This window comes from Dermacentor albipictus, chromosome 5, assembly GCF_038994185.2.
Source record: "Dermacentor albipictus isolate Rhodes 1998 colony chromosome 5, USDA_Dalb.pri_finalv2, whole genome shotgun sequence".
In the NCBI taxonomy this organism is placed as follows: Eukaryota; Metazoa; Arthropoda; class Arachnida; order Ixodida; family Ixodidae; genus Dermacentor; species Dermacentor albipictus.
This window is the reverse complement of record NC_091825.1, coordinates 99,971,761-99,992,297: the sequence shown is the minus strand read 5'-3', so window position 1 is coordinate 99,992,297 and position 20,537 is coordinate 99,971,761. Positions and strand designations below refer to the sequence as shown.

Genomic DNA, 20,537 nt, shown 5'->3' with positions numbered 1-20,537 from the left:
AGAACAAGTTTAAAAAACAAACGATAGAAAAACATCACAGTAAACTAGGGCCACAGAAATAGAAGTCCTTATCGCTTTTTAAGTCAATTTTAACTATATAGTGTATACTAAAGAGTTCTGAAAACTGTTAATCTGGAGCGAGCGTGCCAGCGTTCACTTATTGACGGGCTTACCTTATTTACACCCCTGTCCGGAGAAATGTAGGTTTCTAGAAAAAAATATTCATTATGATATTTGTGTCACTGAAGACCCCAATTAGAAAATGTTCGTTAGAATCAGACATTTATATTCCCCCCCCCCCCCCACAACAAAACAAATTTGAATTTGACTTGTTCATAGGTAACAAAATTTCCAGCAAATGAAATGGTGAAAAAAACGATTGATAATCTCGTTCACGCATTCATTGACCAATTTATGTCGCTATAAACCTTGCAAAGAGTCACTGGGGGGAAGACCACCTGGAACATTCGTGTCCTCATGGGTCCTCTTCAACAGCGGCATAGCTCTTGTGCGTGCACATTGAGAGACACAACTATACGGCTCGCGTGCCACCTACGAGTACGATGCTTGTAACATGGGACATCATTTTAAAGCGAACATATCTGACTCTCTCGCTCTTTCTCGTAGCGGTCGTGGTCATTGGTGGTCGGTTTTCACCTGCGATACCAAAGCGCCGATGCAAGGGTGCGTTCTCGCACGAAAGGAAGATGCAGGCTGCGGGACGCTTTCGTCGCCGAGCGCCCGCTGTTGTAGCCCATTGACACGCATGCGCTACAGCCCATGGGTGCTCCGGGGCGTCTGAAAGATTAGATGCTGTGGTGGAGAGCCTGGCAAGACGACAGCCCGCCACTTATTTCGCCACCGTCTAAGCACGTCGCGCCGGCAGGAGAGGGACCCCGAGGAGGGAGATAAAGATGGCAGTTTCTTTGTATGGCGCCGCTTGCGCAGCTGTAGACGACGTGTACATCTGATGAACCGGTTAATATGTATCTCCACTTATACCGTCACTGCATCTGTGCTGGCTAATGGTTGTGTTCTCTAGAGAACTACTCAATGCAAAAGGAAACGTTAGGTAAATATCCTCACTTCAAGAAATATACGGCTTCAAACGCATCATTATTTTATTAAAGAGAATTGCTTTCTGTGAAGCGTTTGGCTATTCTGCTGAATTCGCAATCATTGTCGATGGTTCCAGCGCAATTTTTAGTCACGTATTCTTCTTGTTTCTTGTTCATTTATTCATTTAGGCAATTTTAAGGTTTGGTCGTGAGGCGTGGCTGAAGGAGACCAATACCCTCTTGACTTAGCCCTTCTACTTGCTATAAAGAAGAAAGTATCACCCTAATACAGCACGATTTGTATACAAGCAATTACAGCTATTCAGTAACCAAACACATACCAATACATTGATAACATTTCTGCACTGCTACGTCATGTATTTTGTCCCCTACACCATGACCCATTTAATATAATGCCAACAGTTTTCGCAGCGGAGCTCATTTTGATATAAACTTGGCTTGGCTCACTACGTTCGTCATGTTCTGGGCTTTAAAAATGGCAAAAAGCACTAGTATTAACATTCCTTCCACAAAATCGATACTTCGTCGTTGAACATTGACGCCTTTTTCAGCTCGTGTTTAAGACCGCTTGAGACGAATATTAAGCAGTTTCCTGTTTCGGCAAATGCCCAATAAACCAAGGATGTTTGACGTTGACTGCCTATAATCTTGCAATGGAGGCTTACTGGTGACAGGCTTTCAGTACAGCCCACGTAATTGCAACACAGCGGCCGCATCTTGTTTACCCTCGGTGTCGCAGTCGTGTCAAGTTTGCATCGCCGACACAACGGCCCCGTTTTTCCTTTTGGCTGTATCATGTCAAGCTCTCTTCTTGCCACTTGGCGCGGCGGCTGTCTATTGCAGCATACGACGAGCTGGCCACAGACCATCGTTCTGCGCTCGCTCGCTTTTTCGCTCAGCTACATGTTAGTCATCAAGCAAAATAGTGCTTGCCCTGCTTGACGTTTGCACGAAGGCACCATCTCGTCACGAAACTCTCATAAGCCTTCGCGAAGGGGTGGCACCGTCTTATTTCTCTCTCATCGTGCGCCGTTGGAGCTTCACTGCACGAGGGCTTGACATTAACATACTAGATACGCTTCCTGCTTCTGTTGACAACATGTGCCGCATCAGGGCCCCACAGTTGGTCGCAGCGGTAGTGACAGCACAGGCCGCAACGGTGGGCTGGTCGCCATGACAACGTCCACTCTGCTAAGTAATTATTGCAAAGAGCCTTTGGCAAGCGGAGCCGAGCAAAATATGTCGCTAATAGATGCACACAAGATGCAATAAATAAAGCAACACAAAGAGTCGCGCTCTTCGGTCAAAGAAGACCGCCAGAGGCTGCAAGCTTTCGGCAACGCCGGTATTCTCAGTGTGGTGAGTCGCATAAGACTTAGTAATCGTATGGCAGCTTTCGGTAGTAACCACCGCATCTAAAGTATTTGCCGCGACATTAGGTTCTGATTGAAGGGTTGGAAACAGCGTCTCAACCTAATTTGAACGAATCATGAAGGTCCCTCGAAGCTTGTTCGCAAACCGTTTAAATTGTCTAGCTTATGGCTGTGTGCTTACACTGCCATTATCATTATTGGCTGGTAATGTTATGTCCTGAACTTCCAAATCTTCTAAATGTGCTTCTGTGGTTTTTATTGTGTATTAGTAAACATCGTAAACCACATGAAAAAAGAAAAACAACAGCAACAAATACAGCCGTACTTTTCATGATAAATAAGCTTACTGGGTAACTGTACGCGGGCTTTATATATGCGTGACAAAAATTTAATCTACGACAGTTGAGTACACATAAATGACAACACTTACATATTATAGACTTCCGAAGTCTAAAGAACGCTCAGTAAAGAATAATAGCCGCTCTGAAGTAGGTGGCGCTTCAAAGTTTTCTGTGTCTGCTTAGACTTTTCAAGCCAGATGACTATGGTTTGCAAAGAAACATACCGCATTTCAAAACTTGTAGATCAATGGGTATAGCGCAATGTGTTCTGCCTTCTAAGCAGCGTTGCGAAATTGTCGGTGTTTAAGCAGTGTTTCAACGATGAAACCAGGTTAGAAGTTCGTAAAATATTGTTAGCGATGTCCTTGACAGCGTGACTCATTTCAGAAATAACTCGGCGTGGCATTCACGAACTCCTATTCCATCCGCATTGCAATGGCCGACAGCCCTGCTTGCGACACCTGCGGCTACGAAGAGACGATCGCGCACCTCCTCTGTGGCTGTCCACGTTACAATGTGCAAAGAAAAGTGCTCGTGACCACTCGAAAAACTGGACAATCTCCCCTTCACAGAAGACAAAGTTCTAGGACACTGGTCTAGACGGGTTTCGGCACTCAAGGCCTTAAGGGCTTTGCTCAAGTTCTTAAGGACATGTGAACTGTGCGACCGCCTTTGATTATTGTTGCGGGTAACATCGCGTTACTGTGTGCATTTTTCTTGTTTTCTTTTCTCCTTTCCTTCTCTTTCTATTCCCTTTATCCCTTTCGCCAGCACAGGGTAACCAGCCGGTATTTACACTGGCTAACCTCCTTGTCTTTCCTTCCCTTTTGTCTCTATCTCTGCCTCAGAAATAATTCCTTTTCGCTGCTACTTTGGTAGATTTTAGCTCTCGTCTAACATATGAGTGCACCAGCCTTCCACAAAAGTAAGATATGTATAATAATTTAAGTAGAACACGCTCCCAATGATTCAGTGCGCGCGACTTTCTCGCCCAAGAAATGCAATCCAACTAATTCTTGCATGCAGTGTGCATGCGTTTCTGGTCTTTACACGAGCTATACCTTCTTACAATGAGTAAAGACATTGAATAGCCCAGCATGTTTTCTGTGAAACCATTGTAAATATGTTGAGCTAAACCATCTACCGTACATAGCATTCATGCAGCAAAGCTGCTCTGATATTCTGCTGTATATATTAGTTGAAAGCAGGGCTGGGCAAAGATACTTTGCACTTGTGTCATAATACGCTACAACATACTCGAGCAAGAACGCAAGCGTGACCACGTGTCGATGATGCACCAGTAGGGATGGAAACCTTATGGCCTACCCTCGCTGGAGTGCTCTGGCGGAAAGAGAAAAGAACGTCGCTCCGCTTAATTTGTTCAGGTGGTTTAGTAGCAGCAGTATAAGGTTGAAAAGCGGAATTCATTCAACATTTTTATTTTAGCATGCATGGTGATGTTGCGGAACGGTATCTTGTATTTTAAGGTACACGATGCATTCTCTTATGTATCGGAAATACAGGTACTGATACAAGTCTTGCCAGACGCATCCTAATACAAATACAAGTAACCAAAGAGTATCTAGGCTAGTATCTAAGATGCCTCCATCTTCGATACTGCTGAGCACTGCTTGAAGGTTAGCAACTTAAGAGTATGTTGCTTAGTGACTTTTACGAAGTGGTATACATCAAGGCCTGTAGCTCACACCCTCATATATTACAGAGTAGTAGAAGCTGGATTACAGCGGTAGAAAAAAGATTATGCCGGTTATTTGGGGCAATGAACTTAAGTAAAACGCAAGTACTCCGGTGCAAAACGATTTGTTAAGAATGATTTTTAGAAATGATAATTTATTTAATTCAATTGAGAACAGCAAGTAATTTCCCTATGCATGATTTATTTATTTATTTATTCGTACCTCAAATACCCCATTTAGGATTTTACATGAGGGGTGGGCATATCTGGATCATATCTTCAATGAATGCCTTGAACGATGAATGGCTGGAGTGGTGCACCGCTTCAGTAGGTAGATGATTCCAGTCTTTCACTGTATGAACGAAGAAAGAGTTAGGACGAGCGGTGGTGTGAGCTGGAGGGGAATAAACAGCCTTTGAATGGCTATGACGGGATGAAGTGCAATGCGTAGGCGTAATCTCGGTCTGGTGAAGCAGCGAGTGATAAAATTTGCAAAATAGGCACACTCTTGCTGTTTTGCGATGGTCCTCGAGGGTTGGAGCAGTGTGTGAGCTACCTGTCAAATTACCAGACCACAGTGTTTTGGATTGCATTTCTCTTCCTTCCGCGTCTTATTCTGGGGTGCCACAGGGCTCTGCCCTATGGCTACGGCTCTTTTTAGGGTTTATAAATAATAAATTGAACGTTATCTGCTCCTACTGTGCGCCGATGACCTCAAGTTGTATCGTAAAATAAAAAGCTCACGTGGCTGCCAATTGTTCCCTTCCAACATCAGTTGGACATTTTTCTTTGACTGTCGCTACTGTTTAGGTAATCTCAAGGCGTCGGTAACCCTTGCCGAATCTATGCAGTAATTTTTTGTTCTCAGAAAGGCTGACAGGAGTGTTGAAAGTATCTTCACCGCAGCGGCAGTGAAAGCTGTCAAATTTGCTGGTGACTATTCGATGATTACCGGCGAGCAAGATGGGCTAAAGAAAGCAGGCTGTATTCTTGCCGCGCCTAATAATGAGGGAATGGGTCTGAGCTTTACTTGTAAGTTGCCAACAAATAATGAAATCAGTTTCTATATTCAAAGATAAGTTGCACCATACAGGCCTAGAACGGCCAAACGATCCTTGAATTACTCGTCGGTCCATTCGAAATTTGTATAAAAAAGCATGGTCGCTCTTTGTTTAGGTTCCGTTTTCAGAAAGTCCTCCTAACATCTTGTCGACTTCCGTGTTTTTTTGTATTTTTTTGCAAGGCCTAAGACATATCAAGGAAGCCGGTTTTCCTAAATCCACTCTTCTTTTCATTTGCGAAGGCTTAGTAAAGAAAACAAATAAATAACTTCATCAGAATAATACACTTGTAGTGATTAATTATAATTAGTAGTAATTAGCGCATTTTTCTTCATTGGGCTTCCCAACATTTCATTAGTCAAATGGAGTCTTATTTGGGCTTATTTAATTTCAACGTAACTAACCATATTAGTCATTTATTTACTTTAATTGCGCTTAATAGCTCTTTGTGGTCAACGATAAATCTCAGCTGTCATACGTATTCGTAAGGTGTTCTCATACATACCTCCATAAGACCCCATGTATACCTAGGCAGCGCATCGTGTCACGTGTTACAACCAGGCGGACGGACGGACCGATTTCTGAGGACAGTAACCCTAGTATGCTTACGCATTAGCACGCGAGTGGACTTGAGGTTACGTTCAGACGGCATAGATGAAACGGCTTGAATGATGACCAAACCATACAGAAAGAAATTTCCAAACTGCCGCTGGCACGGACGCCAGTCACAGCAACAGCCACACCATGATAAAAGGCGTAGTACGTCACTAACAAGCCAGGAAAATGCGCTAACATCGATTATATCTCCTTGGGCATCTGTGAGCGTGCTGCGCATATAGCACCATTGGGCGCTCTTTCTGTTATCGCCGTCGGTAAACCGCCAAATGCGGGCACCGGTGACACAGCGCATTTCTGTCGATGAGCGTCGTCTGCTGTGACGCATGTGGCGTGGGACTGAAGCTTCGTTGTCGCGTAGTCTACACGTAGGTGATAAATCGAACTTAGTGGCAGCAACACATTAAGGTGCTGCGAAGTTATCCTACGGCCCCGACTTGTTTGCGAGCAAGGCCTTTTGAACGTTTTTCTCTGCTTGCGCCTACGAAGACTGGAGTTGAAGAACGAACGTCGCTGCATCGAGTTCGCTGTGTCTGGAGCCGTCGGTCCCGCTATGTGGTTTCTGTAAGGGACATGGCGAAAGTCATTTGGATAGCTTTTTTTCTAGCGGCTCTAACAAGTTATAAGGCAGGAAGCCTTACACAAACTGAGTTGTTAGCCAGATCATCCTACATGGGCAAAATATTCGTAGGTGAAGAGTTACGCGAGTGCATAGGAAGTTGTGAGCAAGGCCCGGGCAGCTGACTGGTACATTCCCCTCCACTTCTGCAGCACCCTCTGCAGTGCCTGCTCGACTGGAAATCCAGCAAGTAAGTCTCTTTTCTTTCTATTAGCCTGGAGATATTCATCTCACAATAGTTGAATAGTCTAGATGAGAATCCGAAAGGAAATTTGCTCTTCCAGAATTGTATGAATTTGGAGGGATCAAATACACAACTTCCTATATTGGCAAGCTGACCGGTCGAATATTCTTATCGCAGTGAGCGAGGTGCGATTTCTCCTCAGGTGATGTGTAGATGCATAAGAGCGTGGTGTCGGGAGTGAATATAGGCCAGGAGTGAGCCTGTAAAAGACCACCACCGATAGTTACTCGGAGCTTTCTATACGGCCTTCTCATGGGCAGCAAAGTCGCTCAAAGACGGCCCATACGTTTGCGTCATCTACACCTTTTAGAAATGCTTTGCATGATGAAGTTAATCATAAAGGTTTGTTTCTCCCTAATTTTTAAAAAGAAGTTTTACATCATATCATCAAAGTCACACACAATGTGTTTATTAGCTTGATCTTTAGGGTGAGCATGGTGCTGCTTAAGTGTAACGGTGCCTCAACGTAAGTCCCATGGTCGAGTAGGCTCTGTTTCTAAATAATAGCAAGGGAACTTATTGAGCCTGCTTGTTAACGTCGGCGGTCTCGCGAGAAGTAGCATATCACGCAGGAAGTGGCTGATGGGCAATCGTAAAACTAAGTACAAATGCAAGATGTGTAAATGCGACGCTGAAAGACATTATTGTATTGAGTGAGATAGGTACCACCGGCCACGCATGGGAAGTTTCCCCTGTCAATGTTCAAAGAATGCTTGTCGCAGTGCGCTTCATCACATGCTGAACTCGTTTTCTTCGCTTTATCACTCTGATAGGCTGTCGTTGACTTTTCTACATCCGCGCATTCCGGCCTTTGGAGCGAATTTTTCTGCACGTGATCACTAAACAACGAAAACATCACCGCAAGGTGGTCGTCCAGATCCCTAGGACAAAAACATGGGAAGGCTTACGCAACGCCATGGTATGAATGTCACGGACACCGAAAGAAATAGTCAGTTGAGCGGCGAAAAAAATGTGAAGGGCTAAAAGAGCATCAATACGAATGAACCGAAGAATAATATCATAAAGGCCATTTGAAGAAACACGACCTGGTAAATTTATTGCTCATATGCAAGAAGGGCGCTTTGTTAGACCCTAAAATGTCCCCTTGTCTTTTACTATTAGGCGAGAAAATGTATGATGCAGTTTTGATTCAATTTTACAAGCGGTTTGACAAATTTCAGGCTGTATATACTTGACAGAGTACGAAGTTTGTGCCGAACGTAAGTGCAGTTAGGCAGCAAAAATTTGAGAGAGGGTGTAGGCACAACTCTTCTACTGTTTCGATTGAAAGTGTCCGGTTGCGCTTTATCACGAGTCGGATTGCTGTATGAGAAGGCAGAATTGTACGCATGTACTTTTCGTTGCAAATTAATATTCGTTTTTGTGAAAATGAAGGTTCGCGCACAGACATGAAAAATGATCAATGTCGAATTTCTTCTTGTAATTCTTGTAATGTCGAATTCCTTGTAAAGCTGAACAATACTGGTGCAAAAATTCGTCAAGTGTGGCGAAGGTTTTCTGGAAAAGATGACGTACTGAAAGGAACTATGTTAAAGTGGGATCAGCGTGCTCGAGGAGGTCGTGTAGGCCCCAAGGAGGATGGACGATAAGGACAAGCTTCTGCCCAGCTCCGAGGTGAAAATATTTATATGCGGTGTTCTTTGGCATCAGTGACTATGGAATAGTGTTAGAATAATATCAGAACCACTCGACGTGGAAAAGTCGCCCGCTTGCCGCGTTTGAAATCATAATTTGGAAATGAAAAAGTTTTGCCCCATGATGTGCCGAAACTGTTGACTCCTCAGCTCAGGAGTCAGCAGGGCGAATGAAAAAAAAAAATGCTAGCCAAAAGAATGTTGCGCTGATCGGAAAACTTCAGACGACAGTGATTAAATTTTGCAATGGTTCGTCATCGGTGAAAAAACTTAGATTTACGAATACGACATCATGCTGAAGTCATGGAATTAAAAGTCGAAACAGAAAAAGTGACCCTCGTTCCACGAAGTGAACCCGTATTTCGCGTGAGCGTGCTTTCTCTCATTTCGGCCACCATGGTTTATGTAACTAATCACTTAGTGGTAATTGATTGTTTATCTTATTTGATTGCGTCCTTCTCCGAGCGCCATGTGCGCTAGGAGAAGGACGGGGGTGCGCCCCTCTGTCAAGCCAGTCATAGGCTTTTTGAGTGCACCCCTAACATCCCTGATGTTGAAATAAAAGTATTTGTATTTATTTGTATTTACGTCGGGCGGTGAAGCCATCCTCTCCACACCGCACTACCTGTGCGAGTTGGCACCGCGCCAGCTGTGCCGATGACGTCATCCGCAGCACCACTCACCTGTTGTTATCTAGATCATCCATCATCCGCGATGACAGCTGCGGCGCTGACCTCATTCTTGGCGCTGTGCCAGCTTTTATCGCCGAGCTTCATACAACTGCATCGCGCATATTCAAAGTGGGTGCATACTAGCTCACGCATAAAAAAAAAAGAACCAAGGCCAAAAAGCGAAAGAATGAACGAAAAATTAGTAATGTTGATCGTATTTGTTGACTGCAACAGAATTGTGCGCCGCTGGGTTTTACCTGAAAGACAAACTATCAATGCAGCTTTCCGAGAGGAGGTCCTCAAATGCCTGAGAGATCGCGCGCGCCGCGTGCGATCAAATTTCTCGAAAGAGGGACGCCGGATTCTGCGCCAACGACCCTGGACACTCCGCATTGATAGTGCGAAAACTTCTTGCAGGGAACTTAGTTTAGCTTCCTGCGAGCTTTCTTTCTTTATTTTTTTTTAAATTTTTTTTTTGTTCCGGTAATGCGAACTGCTGCTCCCGGGGCAGAATTTCGTGAATGTTACGACAGTTTTCCGGAAGAAATGACATCGCTGCTTAAGCGCCTACCTTAAGAGGACTTCCAAGGGTGATTCCAGCATTGTAAGAACTAGAACCAATATATTGTGCCTGATAGAATTTCAAAAGAGACCCTGACGCATGTTGGCTTTCGTAAAAAAAAAATGTGTTTTTTTCTTCAACGTACTACATCAACTTTTAAGATGGAAGTTGTAACTTCAGTTCCATGGATAGGCTATCATAATTCTACATATAATTAGGTACAATGAGGCTTCAAGTCAAAGCCTCAAGGCTCTTCACGTGGTGGGACCACACATTATCAATAACAGAGAGGCAGAGCATCAAGTGCCGTTTCTTCGCACAAATATTGCACATTGGAGAAAAAGATGTGTCAATGTGTCCCAAGCCACTATCATTAGTGACGGATTTGTAAGCTTACTCATATGCTAATCTTCACAACAAAGACGGTGGCTAATTAACTAGGTTCACATCAACTTTCTTGAAGCAGAAACCATCATCTTGCTTGGGATTCTAATTCAGCACTTTCAATTTATTTCACTAGGCTTGACGGGCAAAATACACTCTCAGATACGCTGACAAGGAATCACATTGCGTCAGTGTGGTAGTGCAGTGGTAATTCCTGCTTGCCGTCCATATCAACGCCAATTACCACTCACAATTCAAGACACCACCGCAAAACGCCACCTGATTCTATGTTCTTTCTTGTACGACTACTTGTCTGAGAATCGTACGTGTAGCGTTCGAAGAGCGATTCCACTTGTCGGTCCCATATGCTATGCGAGAAAAAAGAAAAACAAGAATATTAGCAGAGAAGCATGGTTCTTATTAGATAACGTATAGGCAAATAAAAGGAAGGCAGAAGCGGGGAACTCTTTAAAGCACCCCGCTCGGCTGAGAGCGCTGCGATAGGAGCGTTCGGTAGAGAGTGACGCCTCTCGACACGATATCCAGCAGCGGCCGCGTACTTTTGCCTCAATCATCGCTGTAGTCCTCACGCAGCGTCGCTGAAGCGCTGGCTTGTGCCGTAATCCGCTTAGTAGCGCCGATTTCTGCTGGACGGTACCTGAGCTCGAACGAAGCACTGCATACCTGCGCAAAGAAGGTTTAAAAAAGCCGCAGTTTCTCCCGAAAGGCAGAGCATTGTTGGCGACAGCAAATTATCGGACAGCTATACGAAGGAAGGTTAGTAGTTTTATCAACCATGTAAATTGCACAAAGATGAACTAACACTCACTTAACAAGGACGATGTGACGCGCGCAATGACAAACAGGAACGGGGGGGGGGGGGGGGTTATTCTGTAAGAGTCCACCTAGTGGACTGCCCACTTCGGCTGCTGCTCATTTGCTAGGGCCGCTCGTCTCCTTCTCTCTCGCGCAGCAGCATCCAATCAGCAGTGGCTGATTGGATACCCCCCCCCCCCCCCCTAATCTCGCTCGATGACTGCGGACACTCGCTGTCAGAAGGCTGGCGTGAGGAAGGACGGCAGCAGCGGCGAACGAAGGCAGCGTATAATGCCTCTAGCTTTAACGCGGCTCCAAGACTTGAGATCGCGCCACCTCAACATTCTGGAGGCGCGAGCTCTCCTGCCTCCCTTCTCCCTTAGGACGTGTGCAACCCTCATCCTCCTGTTCCTCCTCCTCCTCCCACCACACAACACGAAGTGATTGGGAATACCACCCACATCAAACGATCATATTTCTCACCCTCTCACATTTCCTCTCGCACCTACGGCATACAGCGTCCCCGGCCACGGCGGCCTCATTTCGATGGCGACGAAGTGCGAAAATACCCGCGTAACTTAGATTTAGGTGCGCATTAAAGAGCCCCAGGTGGTTCCAATTTCCGAAGCCTCCCACTACGGCGTGCCTCATAATCAGATAGTGGCATTGGCACGTAAAACCCGTTAATTTAATTTTTAATTTAGCATGCAGTGTCGCGGGGCGTGACATGATCGTATTGTACTTGAACTTACGAAACAGCACCGCGACAGTGAAAATATGCCTGGACTGTCCGTAAAATTAGTATAGGAACAAAAATGCACAAAAGTGAAATACCACAGCATTCTCTGCAAATTAAACACCCCAAAACCAAGTAGCCGTCCCTCCTCTTGTTCCTGCTATCACCAGCCCGGTCAAACTTACACCTTTCTCTTGCTCAAATGTTTCGAGGGCTGTATTCAAATAACTAAAAAACAAGCAAAGAAATCCTTGGGAGCTGTGCAAAGGGGGAAGGCACCTGGGGAGGATCAGGTAACATCAGATTTGTTGAAGGATGGGGGGGGGGGGGGCAGATTGTTCTAGAAAAAGCTGACTACCCTGTATATGCAATGCATCATGGCCTCGAGTGTACCGGAATCTTGGAAGAACGCCAACATAATCTTAATTCGTAAGAAAGGGGACGCCAAAGACTTGAAAAATTATAGACCGATCAGCATACTGTCCATTGCCTACAAAGCATTTACTAAGGTAATCGCAAATAGAATCAGAACAGCCTAGACTTCTGTCAACCAAAAGACCAGGCAGGATTTTATAAAGGCTACTCGCCATATTCACACTATCAACAATAGACCATATTCACACTATCAATCAGGGGATAGAGGAATGTGCCGAATATTACCAACCCCTATATATAGCGTTCATTTATTACGAGAAAGCGTTTGATTCAGTCAAAACCTCAGCACTCATGTAGGCATTACGGAATCAGGGTGTAGACGAGCCGTATGTAAAAATAGTGAAAGCTATCTATAGCGGCTCCACAGCCACTGTAGTCCTCCATAAATAAACAAAATTCCAATAAAGAAGGGCGTCAGGCAGGGAGATACGATCTCTCCAATGCTATTCACAGCGTGTTTACAGGAGGTATTCGGAGACCTGGATTGGGGAGAATTGGGGATAAGAGCGAATGGATAATAGCTTAGTGACTTGTGATTCGCTGATGATATTGCTTTTGTGACAAAGAAGATCAGCAGCCTGAAAATCCCCGTTTCCATCACGCGGCTCGTCCCCAGTTCGTTCGCTGGCTGCGCCATACCTGCTGGTGCTGAGTTTGTCGCTGCTGCTCTACGAGCCCAATAAGCCCCCCTTACACCTTCCTTAGGAAGCTAGGAGACCAATTGCAATGCATGCTCACTGACCTGCAGAGGCAAAGCAGAAGGGTAGGTCTAAAAATTAATCTGCAGGAAACTAAAGTTGTGTTTAACAGTCTCTGAGGAAAACAGCAGTTTACGATAGGTAGCGAGGCAGTGGAAGTGCTAAGGGAATACATCTACTTAGGGCAGGTAGTGATCGCTGATCCGGAGTATGGGACTGAAAACATCAGAAGATTAAGAATGGGCTGGGGTGCATTTGGCAGGCATCTTGAGATCATGAACAGCAAGTTGCCATTATCCCTCAAAATAAAAGCGTATAACAGCTGTGTCTTACCAGTACTCACGTATGGGGCAGAGACCTGGAGGCTTACGAAAAGGGTTCTACTTAAATTGAGGACGACGCAACGAGCTGTGTAAAGAAGAATGATGGTTGTAAAATTAAGGGATAAGACAAGAGCAGGTTGGGTGAGGAAACAGACGCGAAATAATGACACCTTAGTTGAAATCAAGAAAAGGAATTGGGCATGGGCAGGACATGTAATGAGGAAGGAAGATAACCGATGATCACTAAGGGTTACGGATTGGATTACAAGAGAAGGAAAGCGTAGCAGGGGGCGGCAGAAAGTTAGGTGGGTGGTTGAGATTAAGAAGTTCGCAGGCACAACATGGTCACAATTAGCACATGACCGGGATAGTCGGAGAAGTATGGGAGAGGCCTTCGCCATGCAGTGGGCGTAACCAGGCTGATGGGGCTGATAATGATGATGATTATGATGATGATGACACACAGAAACCTCTTACACTGGAATCTTCATTAAGAGAAAGTTCCAGCCAATTGTAATGCCGTACAGATTAATGTTGATGGCAACCGGCGAAGGTTAAAGAGCACTTACAGACACAAATATTTAAAAAAAACGACCCAAAATCGAAGCGATCGCAGTCTCGCAATGTTTTCTGTTTTTCTCTCTCTCCTTCTTCAAGCGGATAGCTTTGTTTGGATACCCTACCAGTTTCCTGATTTGGAGGTGGCTGGATTTTTCAACTGATAGTGAAAATAGCGCCGGAGGTCGGCAGAGGCGAGGCCACTTAACGTATTCTCACGCGAGAGCTGTCTAACCGTGTAGTGGGAAAGGTTCGTCCCCGAATACCAACTAGCACTTTGAGTCCCAAGTTTTGGCGCGCGAGAGTTTTGTGGTGTCCGAAAATTTAGACGCCGAGGTCGGTGGCGGCGCTGTGTGGCTTTTATCCGCCGCCCGGGCTGACGGTTGCGGGGCGTATAGGGGTTCCGAAGTCCGCATGCGCGACTCCTTGTCGAGATGCGCTGTGCGTCTTGACGGCACGCCACAACTTTGCTCATAGAGCGGCTTCACCAGAGCGTAGTGTCTGCGGATACTTAAAAAGCAATGGTCGGAGGAGCATGTGGCCTCCGGTGAGTAAGTAAACGAGCGGGGAAGTAAGCGCGGCTGTGCAGCGTAGCTATTGCCGTGCCATTCTGGTCAAATTAGTTGGTTTCCGTATCTGTTCAGAATGTACTCATCACATGTATATTCATTTCATTCCTTGTAAGTTGCACGTGCACATTCTTTAGAGTTGCTTAACTTCATTTTTATTATTACTTTTAATAATGTTCATTTTTTAAAGTGTAACAGAACATATTCCCCTGGCGCTAATGTTATTCACCCGAATTTCAGTGCGCTCGTACTGATTATGCATGTATGAAGGTCTATTCATGCCCAGGCAAGTGGATTTATACTACGTGTTGTATTAATGAAGCTACTTGCGAAAGCTTATTGTTTGTACTGCGGATGTGTGTGATGCCGATGTTGCCTGGTGGTGGCCCCCTGGCCTCGTCAAGCTGTATGTTTACAGCTTTCTTGCCAGGGTGGCCTTCAACACTGTACTTTGTACATATTGTAAATAAACTTGACTTGACTTGACTTGACGCCGTCGTGGCTCCGTTGTCGTCGTCCCACTTTGGATCGTGCTGCCATCGTTGTCGTGCCGTCGCCATAATAATAGTCACATCGTTGTCGTCACACTGTAATTCCTTTTATAAGAAAACACGCGCAATGCTGAGGTTGCGGGTTCGGCTCCCACCGGCAGCAACTTATCTTTTTGTCCACGATAAAAGAGTGTGGGGCTCGCGCAAAGGTACAGTATGCTAACTACTTTGACTATTTCTCATTAGGTATATGCGTAGACCACCATATAGCTTTCGATCTGCGAGCTTTGTAATTGGCTCAGCCGAGGGCTCACATTAATGAGAGCAGCGTTCCGGGCAAGTTGGTAATCAATTGCTTAAATGTAGGGGGTGTGCGAATATTCGAAATTTCGAATACGAATCGAATATTTTCCTTATTCGAAGCGTATTCGATTCGAGAAATGCATATTCGTAAATTCCCGAATATTCGAGGACGGCCGAATAATGGTCGAAACGGCGAATATTCGGACAGACTGTGAATAATTTAGTAATTAACGAATTATATGCTTGCTCCACATTCTCCTAAAAACATGTTTATTCACTGAGAGCTTCACATGATCCGCTCATTATCTGTATGCTCTACATCAAGATGGCAAGTTGGGCCAGTTTGTTGGGATTCACAGTAAGGTGCGTTACAGCGCAACACAAAACAGGGACAAAAGAAGGTACAAAACGACGACACAGCGTTACAGCACTGTGATCTTAAGTGCTGTAACGAACCTTACTATGAATGTGTACGCTCTGTTCCAGTCTATCTGCATCAGGCCCGTGAGACATGATCAGTTTCGATTTTTTTTTTACCAAGCTTTATTCCAGGGCTCTTTCATAACAATATATGATGTACTTTCAGGCTTTGTAAGTATGCGCAATAAAATATGCACCTAGAAAATTTTACCTGGACAAATGTTGTCACAGTGCATAGAGAGCCCTTACTTTCTGAACATGTTGAGCAGTATATTTTCCTTCGCGATAATCTGTAACAAGCGTTTACCTGACAGCATTACCTGACATTACCTGAGTGCGTTACCTATAATGAGTGCCTCTTTAACCTGAAGCAGCCTCGTTAAATGCACTATTTTTAAAAGGGTAATGAAGCTATTGTTACCTCGTTTTGCAATTTTTTAATACTACACATATATTCGATATTCGATTCGATATTCGAAGACAGTTTTTCGCCTTATTCGTATTCGATTCGTATTCGAAAATTTCAATATTCGCACACCCCTACTTAAATGATATTGCGTGACATAAAAAACGACACGGACGTGAGAGAAGACGACACACCAAGCGCAATCTTTCAACTCAGTTTATAGTGCCACTGCGTCATTTTATACATGTCAGCCAACGTATATCGCGCATGCGCTTACAAGGAAATGAAGTGTGAATTCATGTAACATGGTTACGTGTCATGTGATAGGAATTCATGTAACATGGTTAGGTGTCATGTGATGCCGCGTCCAAGTAACTTAATTCTCACGTCCGTGTCGTTTTTTATGTCGCGCAATATCATTTAAGCTCACATTAACGTTAATGGTTCTTGATTTCAACTGCTATTTTTTCAAAACTTCGCACGTTATGTGGGGGGGGGGGGGGTTAACAAAACAAAATACCTTTGCGTCATCGTAGCAAGTTAGTGGGAGCACGGAACGTCCGCCTTAAGGCGTGGCACTCCTTTGTTCTCTTGCAATGGCATTCCCCGTGTGTCCCTCTTACAAATGGCGCATACCTGATCGACACGCATCGTACGCTCCAACTCGAACACCTCTCCCAGCGGCGCCCTGCTGGGTGGTATGGCGGCCCGCTCGAACGCGGCGCGCAACACCTCACGAAGCCAGAAGAGGCAGGCCGAGATGTAGAGAGGGGGCTGCTCGCTTGTCGTCACCGCCAGCCTGTGGTAGTAGGTGCTGCGGAGGACCACAGAGAATCTCTTAAAGGGCCTCTCGCCAGGCCACACGGCAAATTATCAAATACGCGGGAGGTTGTTACGTGTCCTCTAGGGAGCGTTCTGCCGCAAACATTTTTTTCAAGTCGGCTCGTCAATAGCCGAGATAGAAATAGTGCCGCGAACCCGCGACTTCAGGAAGCGAGCTCCACTGCCAAGCGAGACGTTCTCTCCAATTGCCCCGTCTAGCCTCCGCAAGCGAAATTCCTTCCCTGCGCTCTTCCATACCGGAGCTCGGGAAACGCGTATCGCGATAGTTAGCACCTTAAAATAATTTCTGGAAGTGGCATGAATTGCAATTTATTATTAGATTTTAGTAATCGTGTTCTGTGGTTACGCGCCGAATTTTAATGTTTTTTGTGAAAAACGAAATCAAGTATCTGACTGTGATGCAATAGAGGTTCATGAGACGTGTGACATCAGGCAATAGTTTTCATTTCTTTATACGCATGTCTAAAGTTTATAGTTCTGCCGGCTTCGCAAAATAAAGCTTACTTGAAGTCAGCGCCTGTGGTGTGTCCTACCTTCTGTCGTCGTCTTTTGCGCGGTGCAGACATGTCGATATTAATTAACCAACTCGCCCAAGCTTCCATGCAGTTCACCAAGAATAGCTCAACGATGACGCAAAATCATTGTTTTGGAGTCTATGGCCTCAAAAAATAAGGACATATCCCCAACGTTGTGTGCTCTACGCTGTGCGTGCGCCATAAGCACGATGCGCTGGGCATCCCACGTGCGTATGCAATGCTATAGATTTATTACTTAATACAGGTACACGCAACGCACGTGCAGCACCCTGGCGTAGTGGAGCACGAACGCTCCCCTTCGAAGTTAGATCAGCTCGGTCATACCCAGCGAGTCATCGTAACCGCAGTGTTCGGCTGCTCTTCCATTTCAAGATGGCGCTGGTATATTTGCTTTACAGCTATTACGTCGCATGCAACACCACAACCCAATTAGTAAGCGTGTTTGGTCTGCTCTGATACTCTCGATTTTTTTGCGCATCCGCGAGATTAAGATTATACGCCAAGCTGAAATTTCCCCTTCATTGCCACAACGTCTTTCCTCTACTGTCACTTTTCTGAGGGCTAGTATACGCGTATGGGTTCATCTCCAAAGCCAACAAAAACAGGGCAACGGCAACCGGACAAGCGAGTAAAGATGCATCACGTGACAGGCGCTTTCCCTGCATCCTCCTTTATCCTCGAGCTGTTCCAGCTCGTCTCCCTCTCCCGCGTCAAGCAAGGCCCACTCACGTGAGTTTGGCCAGTTGGTAGACGATGCTCACGAGGCCCAAGATCATCGAGCCCGCGTGACACCTGCCTCCCCACAGCGACTCGTGCTTCGCTAATGCGAGCGACTCGGGTGAGCAGCGCAGCAGGGCCACCACGAGGATTGCGTCCGAGGCGAGATAGCACACGTGCAGCAGCATGTCCAGCAGGTAGATGAGCTTTAGGGGCAGCAGCTGGCTCAGTATGTGCCGCCTGCGCAGGTTGATAACTTCGCCTGTAGAGGATGTCGCTCGAAAGAATGTAGGAGGTAAACTATACTCACGATAATTTGACCAATTATCCCCATAAGATGACGTACCGAGAAACGAATGAGCCTACGCAAAAAGCAAACTATAATGCGAATGAAGGGTGAAACACGAGAGAGGTGACATCACTAGAAGTGCGAGAAGGCACTTACTGAAAACATTTTATTGGAAGACTCGCACCTTGGTAGTCCTAGCCGCTTGCACTGTAGGAAGAGAGTCGATCGCTTCTCCAAAAATGTCCTCCCTCAGAAACTCGTATTCCGTGCCTTCGAGAGCATTTTAAATCCCGCACTTCTTGAACGTGCTTCAAGAATGCTGGCCCAAGCGACTGAAATACATTTACAGGACGTGGCTCGTGATAGCCGCAAGAGCCGTCGGAGTGGAAGTCTGAGCAGTCTCTGTTAACCTCATCCACTGCACGTAGCAGCACTTGACGCCGTCCTCGAAGGGTTGGTTGCGCTTACTAACTTATACAGGAGCACATAAAAATATTCAGTGTCCTTCCACTCTGCGAAGAAGGATGATCAGCGAAGCTGTTAATGCAGTCCTTTAATGGCCAATTGCAACTCCACCGCGGGTCGCCTCGGTATTGCACTGTCTTTGGTATCGGCCCAAGTATGGGGAGCGCTTAAACGGCAACTCCGGCGTTTTTTAAACCAGAATCAGATATTGTCATATTCGATCGGCACTGGCAGTCCTGTCACTGGGAGGGCGATTGAATTTGCTTAGAAATTCATCAATAACTTGAAATAACCAATAAACGAGATACCGAAACCGAAACAGGTAGCTGGTTTGTGTGACGGCACGATGAGTCGATGACGTCGGATTCTGCACTACCATAATGTAAACACGCAGAACGCGTGCTAAACACGCATTACACTTGGCGCTAATGCCGAAGAAGCGAAACTGATGATGCCTCCTAACGACACAGGGAGCTTTTACAGTTCCCGCACTAGGCAGCGGTGATTTAGGCGACGATTTCAGTGGCAGTGGCGGTGTCTTCTATGACGTCACAGACACAGGGTGGCCAGTAGAAAGTCATAAGTCGGGAACGCAAACAATCTTTAAAATTCATTTTCAGGAAAGCTAAATGACTTGCAGCCAGATAGTTTGGCACAGGTAATCAGAGCGCAAAATAGAACAAATATTCATAATTTTGTTAAGATCACTGGGCATCGAAAAATCACCGGATGCCCTTTAACGCCTGCTTCAATACCGGGTAGGCCCGGTATTGCACTATCTTCAGGATCGGCGCACGAACGTGGGTCATAATAGCAATAGAACATGCCTTTGTCCGCGTGAGACACTTGAATAGTGATACACCATTACTAGTGAACTCACCCCAAGAAAATGATGTTAAAAAGGAAGGCCGCGATGCATATCAGCACGTAGCTTTGGTGGTGCTTGGGCTGCACCGCGTAGTATGTGTCCTCCAACACACCGTATGCGGAATGAGCCATATAGACGTGGTAGATCTCCTCGAGTATTTCACTGATGGTGTACCATTTCCCAGTCTGCGAGACAAACGGAAAACAGGTTATGCGATATCCGGATCGAGCGCGACTCTGGTGACGATTACGTGGCATTGAGAAGACACATGCCTATTCGACATGCGCTAATCCAGCTGCAAGGTTCAGGTTACCTAAATTAATTGCAGTGCCATTGGTCAGATCACTCTGCATGTAACCTGCACTTTTTTGAAACAAACCAGTAAACTTACTATGCTTAACACTCACCATTGTCGTTATCGTTGTTGTCCAGGGAATATGTGCTCTGGTTTCGTGTGGTGCCTACGGATATGGCTCAACCCACTGCGGGGGATCGTTCATGTGACGCGTACCCACTATTGTGGATTGGCGAAGAAAAGGGTGGATTATTTCAAGTTACATTAAGAAATAAATTACCAGGACTGCTATAGATTTAATGTTGTTTGAAGGAGAAATTGCATGTTAAAAGGAGAAAAATAATAGCAGTAAGAATAACTAATCAACAGTTAAAAAGTACATGTACAAAAAAGAAAAAGTACAACAGTTCATTCGGTTGCACTGCATATGAAATTCCTGGACAGTGGATGATGATGAGAAACGTTTATT

The 20,537-nt window shown here is 45.4% G+C and overlaps 1 protein-coding gene across 1 annotated transcript; it reads right to left on the bottom strand.

Moving 5' to 3' along the window:
• Nucleotides 1–10,697: 10,697 nt before the first annotated feature.
• Nucleotides 10,698–20,247, bottom strand: LOC135919452 (uncharacterized). Its single transcript, XM_065453275.1, has 5 exons — nucleotides 20,181–20,247; nucleotides 19,786–19,958; nucleotides 18,164–18,391; nucleotides 16,692–16,869; nucleotides 10,698–10,984 (listed from the first exon to the last, which is right to left on the bottom strand). Exons 1-5 carry the CDS (start codon nucleotides 20,181–20,183, stop codon nucleotides 10,868–10,870), a joined length of 699 nt encoding a protein of 232 aa, XP_065309347.1. The 5' UTR covers nucleotides 20,184–20,247; the 3' UTR covers nucleotides 10,698–10,867.
• Nucleotides 20,248–20,537: the final 290 nt, after the last annotated feature.

Bases quoted from the DNA above. Each gene is read 5' to 3' on its own strand.
- LOC135919452 (XM_065453275.1), bottom strand. The intron at 18,392-19,785 runs GTGAGTTCACTA...CAACCTGCGCAG, and splicing joins TTTAACATCATTTTCTTGGG to GCGGCACATACTGAGCCAGC. The intron at 16,870-18,163 runs GTGAGTGGGCCT...GGTCCTCCGCAG, and splicing joins TACCAACTGGCCAAACTCAC to CACCTACTACCACAGGCTGG.